This window comes from Ambystoma mexicanum, chromosome 14 (genome assembly GCF_040938575.1).
Source record: "Ambystoma mexicanum isolate Mex_15411 chromosome 14, UKY_AmexF1_1, whole genome shotgun sequence".
Taxonomy (NCBI): Eukaryota; Metazoa; Chordata; class Amphibia; order Caudata; family Ambystomatidae; genus Ambystoma; species Ambystoma mexicanum.
Genome location: NC_090940.1, coordinates 162,980,780 through 163,001,870, shown reverse-complemented (window position 1 = coordinate 163,001,870; position 21,091 = coordinate 162,980,780). Strand labels below are relative to the sequence as shown.

At 45.8% G+C, this 21,091-nt stretch overlaps 1 protein-coding gene across 4 annotated transcripts in view; it reads right to left on the bottom strand.

The window, feature by feature from the left end:
- Positions 1–21,091, bottom strand: part of MAPKBP1 (mitogen-activated protein kinase binding protein 1) — a 787,404-nt gene that overhangs the window by 137,365 nt on the left and 628,948 nt on the right. For all 4 annotated transcript variants that reach the window (XM_069638801.1, XM_069638804.1, XM_069638802.1 and 1 more), the window contains one exon: positions 8,858–9,027. In XM_069638801.1, coding sequence (XP_069494902.1) covers positions 8,858–9,027 — 170 coding nt within the window. The remainder of the gene's footprint in view (positions 1–8,857; positions 9,028–21,091) is intronic.

Sequence of the window (21,091 nt, the reverse complement as noted above, 5' to 3'; positions counted from 1 at the left end):
GTGCAAGGACCAAGCATCCGAAGTAATGCCTTGCCATTCTCCCAAATCGTGAGTCTACCTGCCCCCCACCACAGTTCTGTGGACTAATGGCTCAGAGGTTTTGGTGTAGTGATGAGGATGGTGATGTGATAGCCGAGCAGACGTTGGTGAGCATCAAACTCCGTGTTGTGGACGATGAGGGGGTGCTGATGGGCTTGAGGCTGATGTGGGTGAAATTGCTGCATTGTGGAATCCATGCCTTAGAGGAGGGGTGATGTTGGAGTTGCCTGGTGATGGTGCAGGTGGCCTGTGGGGATAGAGGGAGAACATGCATGTCAGCGCGTTCTCAACTGTTGTCTGAGCAGGGCTTCTGGCCCTGGGCCATCCCGGTGAGCATAGGTCCAAACAGGAATTGCCCTTTTCTTTGTCTGCCCTTCCCCTAGGACACCCGGTCGAGAGACACTCTTGATCTAAGAGTTAAGAGCAGAAAGCAGAATAATAATATCTGTGCAATGATGATGTTCCCACAGGAGGTCCTGCGTTTGATGAACCTTTCCTTTTCTGACTTTATGCCACATTGAAGGCATCCTGCAGCATTGCATCATTTCCGTTTGGCCTTCTAAACATGGCCGCACCATTTTCTCCTACCTTGCTGCCTCGGCCTGGCTTGGCTCCCCCCTCCCATTCATTGCTTTTTGGCCCTTAAACCAATCGGAGCACCCGGATGTGGGCGGCAGCAATCACTAAGGCCCACAACAAGACCCCTGTCTGCCCCCTGTCCGCCACCATGATGCTGCCTGCTACCGCCCCTCTAGTCCCCCGCGATGTACGTAGGTTTCCCCCCAGCCCCCTCTGATCCCCTGTGTTGTCATCATGTACCCCCCCTTCTTGCTCCCCTGGTTGTGCTTCCCCCCTGCCTTCCATGATCACTTCTCCCTTCTCCCTCCTCCCTCCTCCCCCATCCCCCTGCCCTTATCCATTTCTTCCAATTCTCCCCCTCTTCCACCCCTCTAATTGCAGGAGTGGTCTTGATTCACAGAGTTCACCATCAATGACTTTTGCCTATGCTGGATTTGTCTTTTGGACACATTGACTCTTGGGGTTTCTCCCCCTCAACTCATGCTGGACCTTCCCGAATCTCGCACTCAGGTTGGCCCTAAATCATGCTGTGCCCATTGTCACCGTGAATCATTGCCTACTTTTCTGTTTCCCTTGTAACATTATGGGTGTCACTGACCTCTGCAACTGCTTTTCCCTCTCCCCTCTGCAGCTCTGCTCTTTTCATTTTTGTTTATTCTCTTTCCCTTCTCTCCCCCTTTCTTACTTTTTCTATGCACTTACTCTATCTGAATTGTCCCCAGACCTTGTATGATAGTAGCATTGTTCGTCTCCCCCTCCCCCCCCAGCTCTATCTGAAATGTCATCAGGCCTAATACGGTAGTCGCCTACGTTTCCCATTGCCTTCCTACCTGTGTCTTCGCACTTGCACTGTCTGAAACGTTGCTAGGCCGAGCACGATATTTAATTTCACATTCTTGTTCATGGCCTGTAAGAATTATTATTTTCCCTTGCTCCTTCCCTTGTCATGAAGCGCTTTGAAACACATTGTGTATAGGCGCTATATAAATAAACCATCAAATCATAAAGGAAGAGGCTGGGTCTAAGAAGGTGGGTGGGGCTTAGGCCACATGACCTAGGACCATTTGCACCTGCTCACCAACTACAAAGAAAGAGAGACTGGAGGGCTGCTTAAGTAGTGCTGACCGAAAGAATTTTTCCACCGGTTATTTACCTGTCTGAGAAACAAAAATGTAATGCTGGACAAATGTGACCTAGATTTATAGGTCAAATCACTGTCAGTACAGATTACTTTAAAGTAATTAGTGCTGAAAATTAAAACATTTAACAATTACTGCAGCAACCAAACTGCACACTTTCTAGCAAATTATAAACAGGATGAAAGGATGACGTGCAGCATTTTAGTAAAAAAAGTAAAATCAGTTACTTTACAGATCTTAGTTCAAGAAATGCAACTGCCACTTCTTCCCACGTAGAAAAACACTCATTAGGGGGACCAAATTAAAAGCCCCCCAACGTTCCATGTGTTTCTACCACCCTTTTTTTTTTAAACCGCAGATTTTTTTACTGAACATTATTTTATTGTGTTTTCACTGCAAAAGAGGGACACCTCTGAAGCATGATGTTAACCCCCATTCCCAACCCACCTCCCCCTTTATTCAGTCCACATCCTCAAAATCAACCTTCTGTGTTTTTTCATATTGTTAAATACTCTGATCTTCATCCCAGAACATTATCCAGAAGCGAGTATTCAGTGATATAAATTACAAAGTTACTCACCGTAGTGACTACTTTACTCCTAGTCCATAGTCCCCTCTCCTCTATACTTGTGGAACATTCCGTCCTTTGGGACAGGACCAGAGCACTTTTAAGCATAAAAAAAATTACTTTGTCCTTTCATTTTTACGCGGGGACACCACACGTTACCGTAGCCCCACGCATCACCCTTCAGTCCTTTTCTATAGCCAGGTCCAGGATCATTTAGCAATAATATAGAATACTTATTAGAGATGACGGCGTGCGGGCGTATGGAGGAAAGGGAACTATGGACTAGGATTAAGGTAGTCAATAGGATGAGTAACTGTCATACAGTTACGTCCCGCCCCCTTTCCTCCATACTTGTGGGAGATTCCCAAGCACAGACCATAGGTATTGCGGGTGGATGGAAATTTCCCTTATTGGAACAAATTTTTAAGAACTGCCTGGCCAAATTGGGCATCAGCTAGGGAGCTCAGGTCAAGACAGTAATGTCTGCAGAAAGCCGATGGGGAGACCCACATAGCCGCCTTGGCAATGGACTCCCAAGGGACGTATTTTTGGAAGGCAACAGCAGCCGCTTTGCCACGGACCAGATGTGCATGAATGCCCTTTGGTGGTTGAAGGCCTTGAATCTTGTAGACCTCGGAAATGCATGAAGCTATTCAATGGTACATTTATGCTTTCGAAGCTGGTTTCCCCTTTGGGCTACCAAACGTAACAAAGTTGTGAGGAGCTTCTGAGTTTGCTTGTTCTGTCGAGGCAAAGCTTCAGAGCTCGTCTGACATCTAGGTTGTGTAGAACCCTCTACATCGGAAAACGGGGTTCCGGAAGAAGACCGGTAAATATATTGACTGGCTTAAATGGAATTCAGAAACCACTTTAGGAAGGAAGGAAGGGTGAATGCGAAGCACACCTTATCCTTGTGGAAAGTTAAGAACAGATGTTCAACAGAGCTTGAAGCTCACTTATTAGCAGGGGCGTTGCTAGGGGGGGGCTAAGGGGGCTATAGCCCCTGATCTTTTGGTTGTAGCCCCGGATAGAATCTCAGGAGCTACAGCCAAAAGACTAGCTAGCCCCCAGTCCCGACAGTTCCGACATAAGCTTAGCCCCGGGTCTTTTCCAGACCTAGCAACTCCCCTGCTTATTAGTCTTCCAGATGTTACCGCAATCAAAAAGGTCCACCTTCCAAGAAAGGTACTGGAGCTTGGTAGTGGAAAAGGGTTCAAAAGGCTTATGACAAAGCGGTGAGGACCACATTCAGATCCCATTTGGGGTGAGGGCCTGAAGCGGTGGAAAAAGATGAAGACCTGTAAAGTGGCTTTTGATGACTGGATTAGCCAGTGAAAGAACAACTGGCTGTAGGTAAGCCGCAATGGCGGATAAATATATCTTGCATGATAAGACATGGATGCCAGAGGCTGCAAGGTCAGATACAAAAGACAAGACACTGTCAATGGAAGCCTGTGCGAGGTCAATCTCTTTTGCTAGACACCAATGACAGAATCAGAGCCACTTGCTCCTTTATTGATTTCTCTCACCAGGCCGCCAAGCTGAAGGATTGTGGGGAGGGGTGCCACAACGGATGGTTGCTCTGGTGGAGGTTGGCAATCTCTGGCAACCTGATCGGGGAGCACACAGACCGATGTTGCAGTTCCGAAAACCAGAACCTGGCTGTGCCACCAAGGAGCTATGAAGACGAGAGTGCAGTTCGAGGCAGCGACCGATGAATCAGCGGCAGAGGAAAAGCATAAACCTTCATATTGTCTCACGGGATCTCAAGAGCTTCGCCCAAGGAAGACACTCCGAGCCCATCCGTGGAAGCATAAAGAGGAAGTTTCCGGTTCGATGAGGTTGCAAAAAAGGTCCACGGCTGAAGACCACCATTGCTGGAAGATCTTGGTGAGAACATTGGTGTTCATCTCCCACTTGTAACTCGCCACAGATTGGCGGCTTAGGGAGTCTGCGGCCACATTGATTTGACCTGGAATGTGCACAGGCTGAAGCCAGACATTGTGCTGGATAGCCCAATTCCAAATTTGGATAGCTAGTCCACAAGGAGGAGAATTAGTGCCCCCTCCCCCCCGTTTGTTGATGTAGAACATTGCTACGGAATTGTCCATGCAAATTCGAAACACAATGTTGGTGATAGAAGGTTGAAAAGCGTTGAGCACCAGACAAACTGCCAGGAGCTATAGGTAATTGATATGGGACTATCTGTCTTGCGGCGTCCACAAATCGTACACCGAGGTGACGCAGTGTAGCCCCCCAGGAGGGAGGAGTCTGTCGTTACCGTTACCTGTGGGCAGGGCTCCTGGAAAGATGTCCCCACTGAAATGTTGGCAGAAGACCCCCCATTGAAGATCCACTGTCATTCAGAATGGGACTGGAATCATCTTTGAGTCCAGATCCATAGCCTGGGACCAGCAGCTCCGAAGAGCAAGCCGAGTGTGCCTCATTTTCAGGCGTGCAAGAGGAAGAGCTGACACTCAAGAGGCCATGAGGCCCAGGAGTTCCTGGAACCACCAGGCCGACATGTGGTAGGACAGCAGGAAGAGCTGGCACGTGGTCGAAAGGTCCGCAATCCTGTCCTCCGCCAGGAACGGTATCCCAACAGAAACCCAAAAAGATCATGTCTTGAGCAACCTTTAGACTATTTCCGCTTGTTCACCGACAGCCCAAGATGGAACAGGAGCTGAAGGAGTGACTGAAGATTGGCCATAGCGGCCAGTGGGCAAGGACTGCACAGGAGCCAATCGTCCAAGTATGGATATACATGCACTCCCTGCAGTCTGAGGAATGCTGCGATGACCGACATTTTCGTAAAGACCCGCAGTGCTGAGCCAAGATCAAATGGAAGCACACGATACTGGAAGTGTTCGTTCCCACAGAGAACAGATCTTTTCGATGCGGGCTCCGGATCAGAATATGCATGTAGGCATCCTGAAGGTCTACTACGCTGGGCCAATCGCCCATCCGGAGAGAGGACCTTATCTGGCTGGGCGTAATCATCTTGAATTTCTTTTGGGGTAGAAAGAGAGAATGAACTTTGAGAGGTCGAGGATAGTGTGCAGGCCAGCCTGGTTGGGCACTAAATAGATGGGAGTAGTAGCCCTCCCCTTGCTCCTGCAAGGGAACCAGGCTAGACTACTCTGAGGTCTAGAGATTTCTGTACCTCCGCTCAGAGGGAGGGTGACCTAGTCTGCTGGAGAGGAGGGTGAGAGGGTGGCGTAGGGGGGGGGGAGGGGCAAGCGGAAGCCCGTCTGGGCAACAGACAAAACCCATCGGTCTTCTGTGATGGTCTGTCAAGCCTCCAGATGAGATGAAATTCATCTTCCCACCGGAGTCTCGTGCGACAGATGAAAAACATTTGGATGGTTTATCAGTGGGGAGACCACCCGTTGATGTAGACAAGGCCGTTGACCCGAGAGAAAAACCGACCACCTTGCCTTTGCTGTTTGCAGCGAGGGCCACCAGTGAGAGCCTCTGCCCGGCGTGCATGGCGGTACTGAAAGTCTCTGAAACCAGAGAAGGACCTTGTTTGAAGACCCGACTTCTGAGTACAAGGGGCCTTTGCTGGTGCTTTGGCAAAGACCGACAATGACTTGGCAGTTTGGGTGCTTGCCTTTGTTTTGGTAAGTTACTTGTCAGTGGAGGAGTGGAACAGGTCCTTATCGCCGAAGGGAAGATAAAGCACCTTATCCTGAACTTCCTTCGAAAACTTCGTAGCATGCAGTCAGGCTTGGCAGGAGAGGTCTACTCTGATCATAAGGCCCCGAGCGGAGGCGTCTACATGATGGGCCACGGCCTCCAGTAGCTGCTGCACCAAAACTCAGATAAGCTGCCATTAAAGTCCTCGAGCCTATTAGGAGGAATACAGTCCTGGAACTCAGCAAGCTCCTTTCACAACTTGACATTCGCAGCCGCCAGGATAAGCTTGGTATTAGCCTGATGCAGCTGAAGAGCCGAATTGGAAAATACCCTTTTCCCCCAATGGCGTAAAGAAGCTTGTCCTCCTTGGAAAGGATCAGAGATGCTGCAGTGGAGGATGTAGAGACCAGCTTCAACTGGAGCATAGCTGCTGCCACCACCACCGTTTATGAAGGGAGTGGGAATGCAGACAAGGCTATGTCTTCAGACGCATGTAGCTTGTAGAGAGCGCCGATTTATTTTTGTTTAGGTGTTGCCCGGAATTAGGTTTTTCCTAGACCTTACGCCCTCAGCCAGGACGTCCTTCTGAAGAACAGGCCGGTGCACTCCTCTGTCGACAGGGTAAAGGCTCTAGAAGGTAGCACTTCTTGTGGAGCAGAGGGATCGGGTATTGGAATGTCTAGCAATGCCATTATATTCACAACCTGGTCGTGACAGGCTCTTATAGAGCGGGGCAGGTCATCGCTGTCCTGGTCCGCCTGATCCTCAATCAATGAGGCGGGAGCAGAAGTCTGATCCGCCGCACGTGGTGCCTCAGGCTGCCAAGGCATGGTCGACTGTGCAACAGCAGTCTTTCACAGGGGAAAGTGGGGGCAAACGAGGCAGTAGAGGCAGCCCCACAGGAAGTGGAGGTGGTGCATAAGGATTGCCGGAGCAGGGGCCGGTTCAGGCGGCTGGGATACATTTCCTTAAATAAATCCTTAAAGTAATCCTTCATGGAATCAGAATGCATAAGCGTCTGAAACTTGCCAAAAAACGCATCCTCAGACGAAGGTCTAGGCGCTGTTGTGGGAAGAGGCCGCTCGGAAGGTGTATACCCCCAGTATCGCAAAGAGGATGGTTGCCAAGATGGTCCTCCACCAACAGGATCCATGTAAATCAAAGGCGCAGACGTAGGAGGGAGCGAGTCTGTGTTGCAGCGGAGTCCGAGAATGCCAATCCATTGGAGGGCAGAATGGGTTCTTGTTATCCACAAAACGTGGAAAAGGCTGCTCTGCCCCAAAAACAGACGCCTCATTACCAGCCATGGTGAACGTTGGTGTAAGAGGTAGTCAAAATGGCTGCCGTTGACCACATGGGTTGGGCCACCATTTTGTTAACGCTTGAGGCAAACTGCGTCACATTAAGTGAGGCCATGGTCACCACAGAGGAATCAGGGGACTTATGTTCCATTTTAGCCTTGTGACAAGGAACCTCGGCAGAGCCAGTGCCAACAGATCTAGAGTGTTCCTGAGACACCTTAGAGACTGCTGATTAATTAGCCCCAAGTGAGGGAACCTCGGCAGAGCCGGTACTCAGACTTCAGGTGTTTAACCGGCTTCTTTGCCCCCTCAGCAAGATCGGTTACACCACAGGTCTCTGTGTAGGAAGGCTTAAGTCAACCCCCAGAAGCCAAAACCCTCAAAGGGGGCGCCTCAATCCTGCTGGTCTTCGATCTAGTCCCAAGAAGGGGATCCTCTGGGGTAACCCCAGTATGTTTAGTCACCTTGAGAGGGCCCTCAAGACAAGACTCGGTACACTTAGTTCCAGATGTGGAAGCCTCAGGGCTGACCCCAGTGACAACAGCCCCATAAGTAGTTGACCTAACTTTAGCCCCCAAAAGGGGAACCTCAGATGAAGATCCTTGGAGGAAACTCCAGAGCATTGCTTAGATCCCTTTTGGGACACCTCAGGGAGATCCGTGTAACAGAGCTGCTTGGGCCCCTCCCGGGCCTAGAAGACCCTGGGAAGGAGTCCCCTAGCCGGGGTGCCCTAAAAAGGAACAAACTTACCAGCAGTTTCCTTTTTTCTTCAATGAACTGCTGTACATGTGGTGGAGGAACGTGTTGAAACACCTCCCTCCTGACAAGCTGACGCTGGAGTGCCGGACGGAGAGGGAGTCGCAGTAGAAGCATGAGTCCCAACAGTGTTTTGGGCCTAAGCACACCAGGCAAAGAGTGGGAATCCGCCCTCGGTAAACTATGTTTGCACGATAAACAGGACACAAATCCCAGACGCTCCGGCATAGATGGAAGAAAGAGGACTGTGGAACCAGAGTAGGAATGAAGGACAAGGGGACAAAAAGAAAATAAAATCCCTGTGATGCAAGTGCGTCCGACCCGGACCGCATGTAGAAGAGGACTGAAGGGCGATGTGTGGGGCGGTGCTCAGGAAGGCGGGGCTTCGGTCACATGCGGTGGCCACACATAAAAATAAAAGAAGGCCAAAAAGTTTTTGATGCTTAAAAGTGCTCCGGTTCCGTCCCAAAGGATGGGATGTCTCAAGTTTGGAGGAAAGGGGACGGGACATAGGAGTACACTGGATACCGTCCCTGACGGGTTTTCCTTCCCTCCCGCCAGGGAAAAGTGCATTGGAAACAAGTTTATATAACACAAAAACATGTTTCCTCCTGTCCTGACTGTAGAGTGTGCTGCTTTCTCTGCTACAGTTGAGGAACACCTTTTAAGGCATCAATTGATTCATGAAAAAAATGTACATTCACTGCATGATTGTACTTCTGGCATCTGCACACCACAGCATGTGGCCTCAGTAAAGGCATAATTTGCTTTTTTCGTTTAAGTATTCCCTTTGAATCAGACCAAGTTCAAGTAGTATTGCTTTGGAAGGAACATACCTGCTGAACTCCAGGAGCTGGTCCTCAGTGTTCTCAGGGAAGATGGGGCATGGCTCTATCTCGGGGGTGCCCAGTTCATGACTGATCATCCCTTCCTCGCAAGACATCAGTCTGATGACCCGGGGCCGTGGATAAATCGGGTTCTCCCTCGGAGTCAAAGTGCCCCCAGCCTGAGCAAAAGAACACAAAATATTGTTTAAATCCAACTAATGCAAAAGCTCTACTCATGTACATGTTACATACCCTGCCCTACCGCTGGTTTACGAACTCTGCTGCGTTAGGGAATTATTTTAATCTTAACAATGCACTATAGAGTCAACTTTGCTCGTTTCCTACGATTGCCATTTAACTTGGACCGTTCAGCGGTGCATTCAATATAATATTCTCACATTGCTTTTTACAATCTCCTAACACCATTAAGCCCCTGGGCTACTCTGTCACCATCAACCTAGTTAGCAGTGACATCTAGTACTATACAAAGCTTATTTTTATGAATGTGCTTTCCAATCATTCACAATCTATTATTCAATGATATTCCAATAAATATTATCCACAGATCTTGGATGATAGTGTTATATTGATATCGTGAGGAATTATTATTTGCAAACATACAGACGAGAAGAGGAGAAGAAGCCGAGCATTATAGCAATGGATAAATGGGAAACTGTTAGAATGTTATGCCAGGCTCAAACCTTTTATGGCACAGGAACAAAACTGCTCGTCAATCGCTCAATACCAATGTGTTCACTTGCAGACAGGGCAGGCTTGCTTCCCTGGAGCCTGCATGTATACACATTCACTCCCTCTCCCATATGTATTCCACATCATATAGCAGAGTACCAAATCAGCGAGAGACTGGAGCATCATGACAATGACCTGAAAACAAAGGCAACTTGAGCCTTAGTTCAGGTTTGCAGCACACAACAAATTATAATGCCTGGAGTCGCAGGCTATTCCAGGTGGTAATGGCCCACTGCTCCAGGCATTGTTAATACCCTGAATACTACAGAGATGATGGAGTGATGCAAAGGTTTTTTTAGATTCAAGCAAAGACCCTTCAATTTCCATGGTGGTCTAAGAGCAAGAAGACAGTTTGGAGAGGCACCGCTGAGGTGACTGGAAAGTAAAAAAGTACTCATTTATTTTTGGGTGTAGAGGGGAGGGGAGGCCGGGTTCAAGGGGAGTGAGCCAGAGCAGCCAATAGCTTTCCCAGATAGCAGGCTTATTCTGTTGTACTTGTTCTGCTTTCCGAGCTATCCAATTGGCTGCTAAGCCCTCCCCTTTTGTGTAATTTTAGTTTGCGCATTTAACGATTGGTCTGATCAGAAAAGGGTACTGTAGCAACGTGCGAAAGTACAATATAGGGAAGACTTAGGATATAAGTAAGGCATTGTAGAGAGGAGTGTCAATGAAGAGCACCAACTATCCACTCCAACAATGCTAAAATGAGCAAATGTCAAAGGGTACAGGAAATTTGAATGCAACAGCACGATACCAGTGTTTTTCTCGAACAAGTGGTATGGTTACACAGCATAGTCTCAGGTTTTGATGAGTTGTGCAACATACATCTTGAAAGTGAAACAAGTGTAATGCTTCCGCTAATTTCTGCATACAAAGTGTGCACTATTGCGGGGGAGGGGGGACGCATGATAGGGTGACAGGAAGGACTGCAAGGAGGAGATGGGCAGACGCAGGTGGTTTCAGGGGGTGTTCACACCGTACAGAGAAAATCGGGAAACTGAAGATGAAATAAGGAAGGAGGCAGGGGAAAAAAAGAGCAGAAAAGGAGCCAACAGCACGAATATGAGGTAGACTGAGCATGCTCACAAGAGGCGAACGAGAAAGATTGATGAAAATGCAGTTTGGAATAAACTTGCCAGGGAACGGTTGCAAAAACACCACAGCGGACCACAAAGCGCAAGGGCAAAATGCCTTCCTGGTGTCCTCCCCCACATGGCAGAGTATGATACTGAAGTTTTACTGAAGCCCAAATACTACAGGCTATAAGTGGCCCATCGATTTCCGATGGCTTGCCCAGCAGATCTGAGATCTGTACCTACCATCTCAGCAGAACATATTTTGCGGCTCAAGAAAAAAGCTTTTTGAACTGAGCTCCATTCCCATCTTCTACTTGAAAGCTAATATTATACTCTGCGGGCCTTCAAATTCAAACAACCGCCATACTTTTCCTAGATGACGAAGAATGCAAGATCAGCTTTTCTCAAATAGCCACAAAGTGCAGCTCTGACATGTTACATACCATACATACAGCAGGTAGATTGGCTGATAAAATTAAAGAGGAATTGGATGCCCTGGGGTTTGCCTTTACGCATGACACTTATACCTGAGGCAGTCAGTAAATTGCAAGCCATCAATAAGCAAATTGATGATTTAAAAAAACTCAATTTGCAGAAAAAAATGTACCAAACTTAGGAAGGAGATCATTAATTACACTAAGGAAAGGACATATCCTTATCTAAAGTCGGATTACAGACCACCGGCATTGGGTTATGGTCACACTTCACGCTTACAGGAAGAGCCACATTGTAAATGGGTCACTTCTCTAGTTCCTCCAATGAGGAACCAGATCAAACAGTCAACCCAGAAAAAGAAGCTCCAGATAGCGCTTTGTTTAGGATGAGAGGGCACCCCTCGACAAGAGGGCAACAGGATCGACCTCTACGAGGCGCACAGAGGACTTTCAACACCAGGCAGCGCAATTATCCACACTAGACCTTCCTATCTTTAAATTGTCCTTGATTGATTTAACTCCAGCCCAAATCAGTGTGTCCTTACGGAGGGACTGAGTTGCGTCCCCACACGAGACACTGCCATTGGCCAACGTGAGCTTGAATTCGTTTTTTTGTATTCATTTTTTTTCAGGAAAATTAGATTAGTTGCCTACTTTGCAGGCATAGACAAATTGGGAGGTCAGGTCCATACCCAATTCAGACCAGTGTCTTTCACCCCCTCTGATCAAGAGCACCTCCAGCCCCCATGAGATTACTTTTTAAAAAATGGTGCTGCGTGACCCGTCTAAAATCCATATTTATAATAGACAGTGTTCGGAGGAACATGAACAGGAATATTCTGCACTACGCCATCTGCAAACAAATCAGTCTTTAGTAATGAAACCAGCAGACAAGAGGGGGTGCAGTGGTGATGGACCCCGATAAATACACTTTTGTTTAGAGCTCTCATGTTCACTATTTACCTAAGAGAATAGATCCCACACTATCATAAGGCAACTTCAAAACCTTTACACTGAGGGTATAGAAGCAGGTTATCTTTCTAGTAAGGAGGCTATGTTCATCACCCACAGAGATGCACGGATGCCGGTAATGTATGGATTACCCAAGATCCATAAAGATCCTGTAAACCCGCCGGGGCGTGCTATCATGGCCTTATGTGGATCTGTTTTGGTGTCAGGTGGCAAATATTTGGAAGCTGTTTTGCAACCTCTGGTGGAAGAAACTTGTTTGTACCTTAAAGACACCACTTCTGTGATTAGGTTAGAAGGCTTAGAGTTCAATGAAGGACAGGAACTGTTGCATACTTGCGATATCTCTTCATTGTATAGCAATATCCTGCATCATTGACTCCAGGCTGAACACACACCCTCTAAATCACAACATACCGACATTCTTTCTCATCAACCTGCTGTGAATAGTTCCAAGTCAGAATTTCTTTTTCTTTGATAAAGATAACTATTTACAACAAAAGGGGCACTGCCATGGGGGTAGCCTTTTGCCCCAGTGTGGCAAACAGAAATGTCAGTTCGAGGAGACCAGAAATTCTCCAACAACCCCTATATCTCTTCCATTTCCTTATGGAAGAGATATAGCGATGCCATCTCCTTCAGATGGAGGGGAACAGCTCAGTCACTCAGTCCATTTATGACTTGATTGAATAGCAGCAATACAAACTTGGAGTTTGCACATGTTTACAGCGCCCAACAGATTGGATATTACAATCAAACATTCCCACAGTCAAATATATACCGGCCTGTTGAGGAAACCTACCAATGGCAATAGAGTGCTCATGCATAGCAGTCAACATCCTTTAGCCTTACAGAACAATTTACCATAGGGGCAGTTTCTAAGGATATGACGAAACTGCAAATATAAGGATCTACAAGATGGAGAGGCTAATGCCTTGATATTTTGTTCATCCGATAGAGGCTATCCATGTAAACTGCTTGGGAGATCTGCGAAACAGGCTTTCTACTCGTATAGAGAAGCCTTTCTAAAGGGCCAGGCCAGGCCAGAGTGGATGCTATGGACAGACTTGTTTGTTTGACCACCTTTTCAAATAAAACCACCATTAAAAAAAATGTGTTAAGAAATATTGGAGTTTGGTCACCAATACTGGTTGCACCACAAAAATGCCTTTGCACTTAAACAGGGTAAGAACGTAAGATCGCTTGGTCCATTCTAGAATGCCTTCACGTGCCCCCCTAGACTCAAAACTCGTGTACCTTTTCGGACATTCATTACACCCTTTGATTGGACATTTTTCACATGGATCTTGGAGTGGATGTCAATTTTGTATCACGGGCAGTGAGGTGATACACAATACGAAACTTAAAATGCACACAAACTGCAACACTGCTAATGTATACATGATTTGATGTCAATGTGAATGCCTACATCGGGGGGACGAATCGCAAAGCAAGTATCAGGGTCTGCAAACACAGATCCAGAATGGTACCCCCGCGGCACCTTTGGTACAACATTTTGTGGACCATAATCACAGTGATATTTGTTAGATGCTGGTTGATCAGATTAAACCAGATCTAACTGGGTATAGTACCACCAATCACCTACGCAGACTGGAACAAATTTAGATATATGGATTTAAAAAAAACTCAAATCTTGGGTCTTAATGTAGACATCCAATGGGCCTCATCATTTAAATCCAACTTTTGTTTTGTTTATTCAATCAGTATTTTTCATATTCGATCAGGATTACATTTTTCAAGACTTCATTGATTTTTCAATGGCTATAGGCAGGATTACCCCCTTATCCATTATTTCACACCAATATTGATCCATTCATTTGTAGCTGCTTACACTCAACTAGGTGGTTTCCAATTTCGTTGTTTCATATATATTTTACACCATTCAGACATGGCGCTCCTCATCCCGCCTCCTATTATGTTGGTCACGGTTCTCTGAGCACATGAACGCAATCTCATACCTTAACAATAGAGTTTTCAAACTCTGTAGGTGGCACAGAGCACGAGTGGTGGAGTCCGCCTTGTTTAGCTGTGCATTCTCCTCCCCGAAAGTAAAGCCTTGCGTTTGACATGGGGTCATAATTTTTCTATAGATATGTGACAGTTTACAGTGGTGCAAAACACATTGTCCTAAGAGAATTCCTTTTCTTTGTAGCTGCCGGTGCGGCACGATTAAAGACAAATGCCTTACAATCAATGGTAACCATATCTGTAGTGTCAGCACTGGGCCGAAATTAGGTAAGCTTTTTTTCTCTTACCACGGTCAGGTGATTTTATTGCTTTACAAGCATAACGGGATGTATAGGTTCTGTATTTGTAACAGGATTGTTTTTTCTTATTTCAGTATTTGGGCTTCCATTAAAAATTCACCAAAGTTAGAAGCTAGTTTGAATACTTGCCATTATTAGCTTACCAAAGGTAAGTTATTCTATAATAGCATGGGTATCAACATTAGCATCTTCACATAGTGGACTATGCGAAAAGGAGATGCTCGTTTTCCTATGGATTGTTCTCCTTGAGGGGACACAGGATGCGACCCCAACTTGTGCAGCTGCCTGCAGGCATGAATGTTTCTACGTATTTGAAAAATTGAAGCTCTATTAAGTTGGTCCCTTATGCGATTTAAAGCTATTGTGCAAGGCACTGTTTATACAGGTTATCGCAAGCAGGCTCTAGTGGATCTTGCCTCCAAAAGCAAATAGTGCGCTGTTCATTGAGTTCATACTTCCTCAAGAGCATTCCCCCAATTACATTGGACAGTTTGTGGGTAATTCCCTGGTCTGGAACCACCTCAAGGTTAAAACTAATTCAGTATTGACGCTAGAATTTACGGATGCCTGGAACACCACCCTCAGGTCTCTTCGCTTCTGCTGACTGTGTGGTGATAACCAATTAGAGAGATAGTCAAAAACCAGTTAATCCGCTGCAAACTCTTGGAGTGACTAGGTCATTGCAGCCAGGTTGCCTTCCACTATTCATGAGGAGGCTGTATGGGTTCAGATAATGGGAGTTTTTTTACTATCTTTTGGAGGAAGGTTGTGGGTATTTTAGAGGTTTTTAACTTGTACTAGATTTATGGTTTGGATGGAGGTATTGCCGGATTGGGATTTTACTCTGTTGAAAAGCTGTTTGTATTGCTGTATAACACGTTAATACAGAAAATAAAGATCCAACCCATTACTAAATGATATGGGATTCCTTTGATCTTCTTTGAGTTTTGCATTAGATGAAAATATGGTTTAGAATGAGCATTAAGCTTCAAATTGGTTATGTATATTTTATTAACAGGTTCCCTAACGTTTATGATGCCTCCATAGACAGACATTTCTTTCGTCCTAAAGGAGGCTTGGCCATTTTTGAAATAAGAGGTCGTTTGTAGATTAGCCGAAACTCAAGTTGGCCCACATCCGAGAACAACTTGTTTACTTTGAATCTATCCTTGGACTATGAACTATTGGAATAATCTGGCATTTATTTGCTTAGTTTTTACGAGTTATTTAAAATAACTTTCAGTACACACTGATAAAGTTGCATGGTGTCCAGGTTGACACAAGTGCAACTCAATATTCAAAAAAATGCCGATACACATTTGACTGAGTTTTTCCTTTTTCTCATGATCTCTGGTAATATGGTTTAACTCTGGATTTTTCACATATGGTGTTTTCAACAGTTGTCTTCGGATAAGGGCACGGCGGTGTTAATATGGTTGAGTTTGTTTCTTGCTTTTTCTGACCATGCGTCCATGTAATTTCAGTTTAATGTATACATGATAGTTTTTAACTTTTTGTAATTACCATTGAACAACTTTTCAGAGTATTTAATAAAGTACAAACATCTTTTGCTACACATTGTGTTGAACAAATTCTTTTTGAGTAACGGTGCCACAAACACATCTAAATGTTATTTCCTCTTGAAATGTCAGGGCCGTTGCCCTTCTTTTTTTGATACTTTGTTTTCTGATGCTGCCTTTGGAGTCCATCCCTGCAGTTGAAATTTTTTTTCTGGGTCACCCCTTTCTCTCTATGTTGCCCTTCTCAAAACTTTGGAAGAGCAACGGATATGAAAGCTTCAAAGAACCCTTTCTCCCAGAGTGTGTTAATAATGGGGAGTCTGGTGCAAGCACCAGGGACCTTCAACGTAGTTTAGCCAGATATTTCGTAGACCCAATCAACGAACACAAAAGGAGAAGCCTTCATCCATGTGGAAAAAGGGGAGGTAGGCCCAGGGCCAAAAGGTGTGTTGCTGCCACAGGCTTGTGCTCCCTGAACTGTTGAGTCAAAAACTTTATCCTGCCCCTAATGGAAGCTGTCGGAATGAAAACCGAAGTCCGGAACCCCAAGTCATCACAGGGGGAGTTGGGGAGGGAGACAAAAGGGCAACAATGATCATGTCAAATGATCCAGGGTCAGCTGGAATCCTGGTTCAAGATCCCTGAACTGAATTACTTTAGCCAAGCAAGAGTGAACTAGTACTGTAAAGCAAACATTGTTATGTCAAACAGTGCACATGCCCATAGGGGCAAAGGGTCCACCTATAACCCAATTCCACCTGGCCCTGCACCCACAAGGTCCCCACACCCAGTAGCCCCACGCCCATTGGGGCAAATCTGTAGATTGCAAGGAAACAGAATCCCCAGGGCCAATAGGATTCTGGCGAAGCCAATCAATGCCCAGGATGTCAAATGTAGCTAGTGAACCAATTAAGCCCACAGGGGCCTTTGCATTCAGGAATGTATTTCTGCACGGTGTACCCAAAAATTTGTCACAAAGCGGCTTGAAGTAGGGGAAGCAATACGGAACAAATGTTTTCATTGGCTCCGCTTAGTGAGTGGCTGTTTTATTTTTATTTTTTAAACAGGGAGCAGATTGTACACCGTTTTAGGACTTCAAACCCAGGGGACGCTAAATTCGACTGGTGAGATAAGGCTTTGTGACACTAATGTGACTAAGGGCATTTTGAACACTTAATTCGGTTAACCCCCTTGTAAACAGTGCAATCACAGTGAGCCCATACTCCTGGGGTATAAAGCCTCCTGGGAGTTTGACTGGAGCAAATGCAGCCCCTCTGGGATCAAGGTCGGTTGGGCCTTTTCCACCCACGGCCCATAGCCGTGGACAGGGCTCCATTAGTCTAAGAATCACCACATCGTGTAAAGCAGTTACTGGACTTCTAGCAGCATCTTGCTCCATGTCATCTTACTGTGTCCACGTCTGTAAGGGGTCGGCTACGTATTATTTGAAGTGTATACTTTGTTGTGAAAACGTTTATGGCGTTAAGCTGAAATAAAGTTATGATATCAATAATCCCTCTACAGGTTTGTCACAAGTGCCTGGAACACTGGAAAGCCTGGCGGCCCATCGTTCTAAAACCAAGAACTAGCAAGGACACTGCAAGTTAAGCCCACTTTCTTACTTCAACTCGGACTTGCATGCAGTCTGGAAACCGCAGAGCTGCATTGTACTTGAGCTGCAAGAGTGCCTGACCTGAAAGAGTATACTGCAGCGTTGAGGTTGATGCAACATGCTTGGCTTTTGGTCATTCCATTGTAAGGTTCACGCTAATGGTATATGAAAAATCCAGCTTTTGTTAACAATGGCAATCTGAAAGAAAGGCTGCATGTTTTAATGTTTGTCGACCACTTGTATTATTTACGACCTCATTTGCCCTAGTTTAAAGTTTTACGTGGAAGCGTGATACACCCGTTGAAGTTGGGAATCATGGAACATATGAGGGCTATTGCACACACATGGATGATATTCCAGTAAAGTTTAGACTAGGAGAATTCAAACACTACAAAGATGCTCCTCCAGGGGACTAAACAAGATGAAGATGCTTTACATTAAGTGGTGTAATTCAATCTGACAGGATGAACAAAGACAAGTTTATCAAACTGGGCAGGAGCTAGGCGGAGGCCTAAACTAGCACTTGAACCACATGAAATCTTCTGGTTTTGCTAGAACTTTGTGTATCCAACAGAGGGCGCTGCTGTCACACCATCTATGGGATCATTTGAGGTTTTCCTTTATTTTGTTTGTGTTACTTGCATGGACCGTCATAAATGGGTGCATCTTTGAATGTAAATGTGTACACAAACGACGCCCAGCGTTGAAATATGTTCTGCTACAATTACATCATGTTCCATTGTTCTACTTAATCTGCTTGGAGATTTTTTTCTTTGATTTTAACTGATCCGTCCTAGTGTGTGCCTCTGTACAAATCAGAACATTTAAGGTGTGATAATGGCTCATTGAGAAACCTTGTTAAAAATAGGAAACTTTTTTTTTTTTTTTTTTAACAGTCTTGACCGCAACTGAAGGCTGTGTAGCACTTGAATACAAAAAAAAAAGGTAGCAGGTGCCCCTCTCTAAAAAAAAAAGAGCATGGCATGATTGCCAGTTCTGTGGTTTTTACCCAGCCGTCCGCAGCCATCGCTTTTTGCTCACTGTTCTTTTCACAAAGGAGACATTACCATTTGCATATACTCTTTGTCCCGCCCACAAGGGCAGTCGAGCACCAATATGCCAGGTAAACTTCCTTTGAAAAAAAGAGTGCCAACAGTGACCCCAGACACGTGTTTCGGCCTAGTCGGGCCTCATCAGTGAGGTGGAGCTGTGCCTCTTGTATAGCGCTTTAGCCATCGGAGTCTTCGAAAGCTAGCAGCGGGAGACACCGCACTGAGCAGGACTCACCTCTATGACGGAAACCCTGCTTAATCAATCATGCTCTGGTACAAGTTTGGGCATAGACGCCTTTGACTCTCCCCCCCCCCCCCCCCCCGGTCCCCCACTTGCAATACTTCTGGCTGGAATAGGAATTTGCAAGACGCATGACCTCTCAATTCTTTCAGTTCCTGTGCTGGTAGCAGCTTGGGCCTGATGGAGGAATCCCCAGAACTGGTGGACCACATTCTTGCCATTTGACCCCCCCTTATGGAATAGTTCAAATCTACCGTACTCGAGCAATGTGCACACCTAAAACTGGCATGGGAGGGAACGACTCCCATAAAATTAAGGTTTTATCACGCAACAGCCTGCAGAGAGAACTCCAAGTAGTCAAACTCAAAGACTAAGCGAACATAGGTCTTAAAGGTCAAAGCAGATTACAATGGCAGTTTGTCTAAAGCTTGCGTAGGCCTTACCAGACCATTGCAAAGAGGCTGAAAACGGACAACTAAGGCGCCTGACAAAATACAATAGCAAGAACTAATTATGTAAAATAATGATAAAACATTTAAAAGCTGCTCAGAGCCTTTCACTGAAAGGAAGGTACTCTCCAAGTATGTAAAACACAGTGTATTTGCAAAGCACACATTCAATCCTACAGCTACAGGGGTATCCGTGTGCTGTGGATAAATAACTAATGGTTCTTGATTCTAAACTCAATGGCATTCATTCGATTGACCTATGGATGAATGGCCGACTGGACCTACCTGCATTCTAACCCGTAACAACAAGGTCACACACTGATCCCTCCAATGGATCGTTAGTCCACTGAGCCACAGACCCAGCTATTCAAGCACCAAAGATGCCCCTCTACCCCACCACTGTGAAGACTGAAGAACCAAAGCAATGATGGGCAGGAGGTCCTGTTACAAAGATGGACTGGCTCACAAGCTTGCAGCATAGCATTGCTGACAGGACAGGGACAATAGCTGGTTCAAGAGGATGCATGTTTGTTCATTTCAATGGTACATCAAGCCTTCCGACTGCATAAACCTAAATATATGGTTTATAGTGGGGACACCGACATGTTGGGACGGTACATAGAGCGTTTTTCATTCTTGTATGCCACCTCAAATAAAAAGCAAATTGATGACAATGAGAAGGCAGGTTTATCCAAATTACCCAGAAGAACAAGTTACTTAACCCCGGGTAACGTTCTTTCGACTGGATGTTCCTCCCATGTATACCTTATCTTTGATATTCGATATCCAGCTTTAGCTGCTTCGGAAAGATGTATTTTTCGGCAGAGGGCGCTGTGTGTCGACTATGTCCCTCTAGGGCCTCCGTCTCGAGGATGAGGTCATTGAAGGCATATATAGCATGTGCAGCACCCGTTGGCTTCAGTTCTGTTTTTTTCTTACAGTAGAAATACATGCATAACCCCAGGAATGACCGTACTCAGCCTTGAAAGAACGAAAGCTGCAATAGCATGAGACATTCTACTGTGGGGTAGGCGATGAGCAAAATGTGGGAGGAACATCCAGTCAAAAGAACGTTACCAGGGGTAAGTAACATGTTATTCGAATGGATTGTGTCCTCCCACGTATTCCTCATCTTTGATAGACTCCCAAAGCAGTATTAGATTTGGTGGAGGGAGTAAGAAATTCAGTTTAAGGGTTTTCATGAACTGAAAGCAGGACTGCTTTTCCAAAGCTCCCATCCGCGACCGAGGGAAGACTCTAGGCAGTAATGTTTTGTGAACGTGTGAATCTTAGACTACGTTGCTGCCTCACAAATATTTTTGATCGGTACACCCCTTTGCAGGGCTCTAGAGGTAACCAAGCACCTGGTGGAATGGACTCTTAACCCTAAAGGAGGATCCTTGCCTGCAAGTCTAACGCTCCAAAATAGCCGGAATGATCCACCTAGATACGGTCCGTTTCATAACAGCCTGACCCAGTTTGTGGCCTGTATAGCTAATGAAAAGCTGATCATCAATGCAAAGTTGAGGCAGCCTAGATATATAAAAGCTCAAAGCTCTGCGAGGGTCCAACCTGTGTAATCTCTCCTCCTCCTTGCCAGGATGAGGCAGGGAATAGAAAGAGGGTAAAACTATTTTCTGTCCTACGTGAAAGTCAGAAATGATTTTGGGTAAGAATGAAGAACCCTCAGAACAACCCTATCCTTATGGAAGATAGTAAAAGGTGGTTTGGATTAAAGTGCCTGCAACTCATTAAGGGCTAAGTTAGGGCTACCAAGAGAATGGTTTTAATGGTAACAACCTTAAAGGACATGAGTGTAAAGGTTCAAAGGGTATACACAAGACATTTTAAT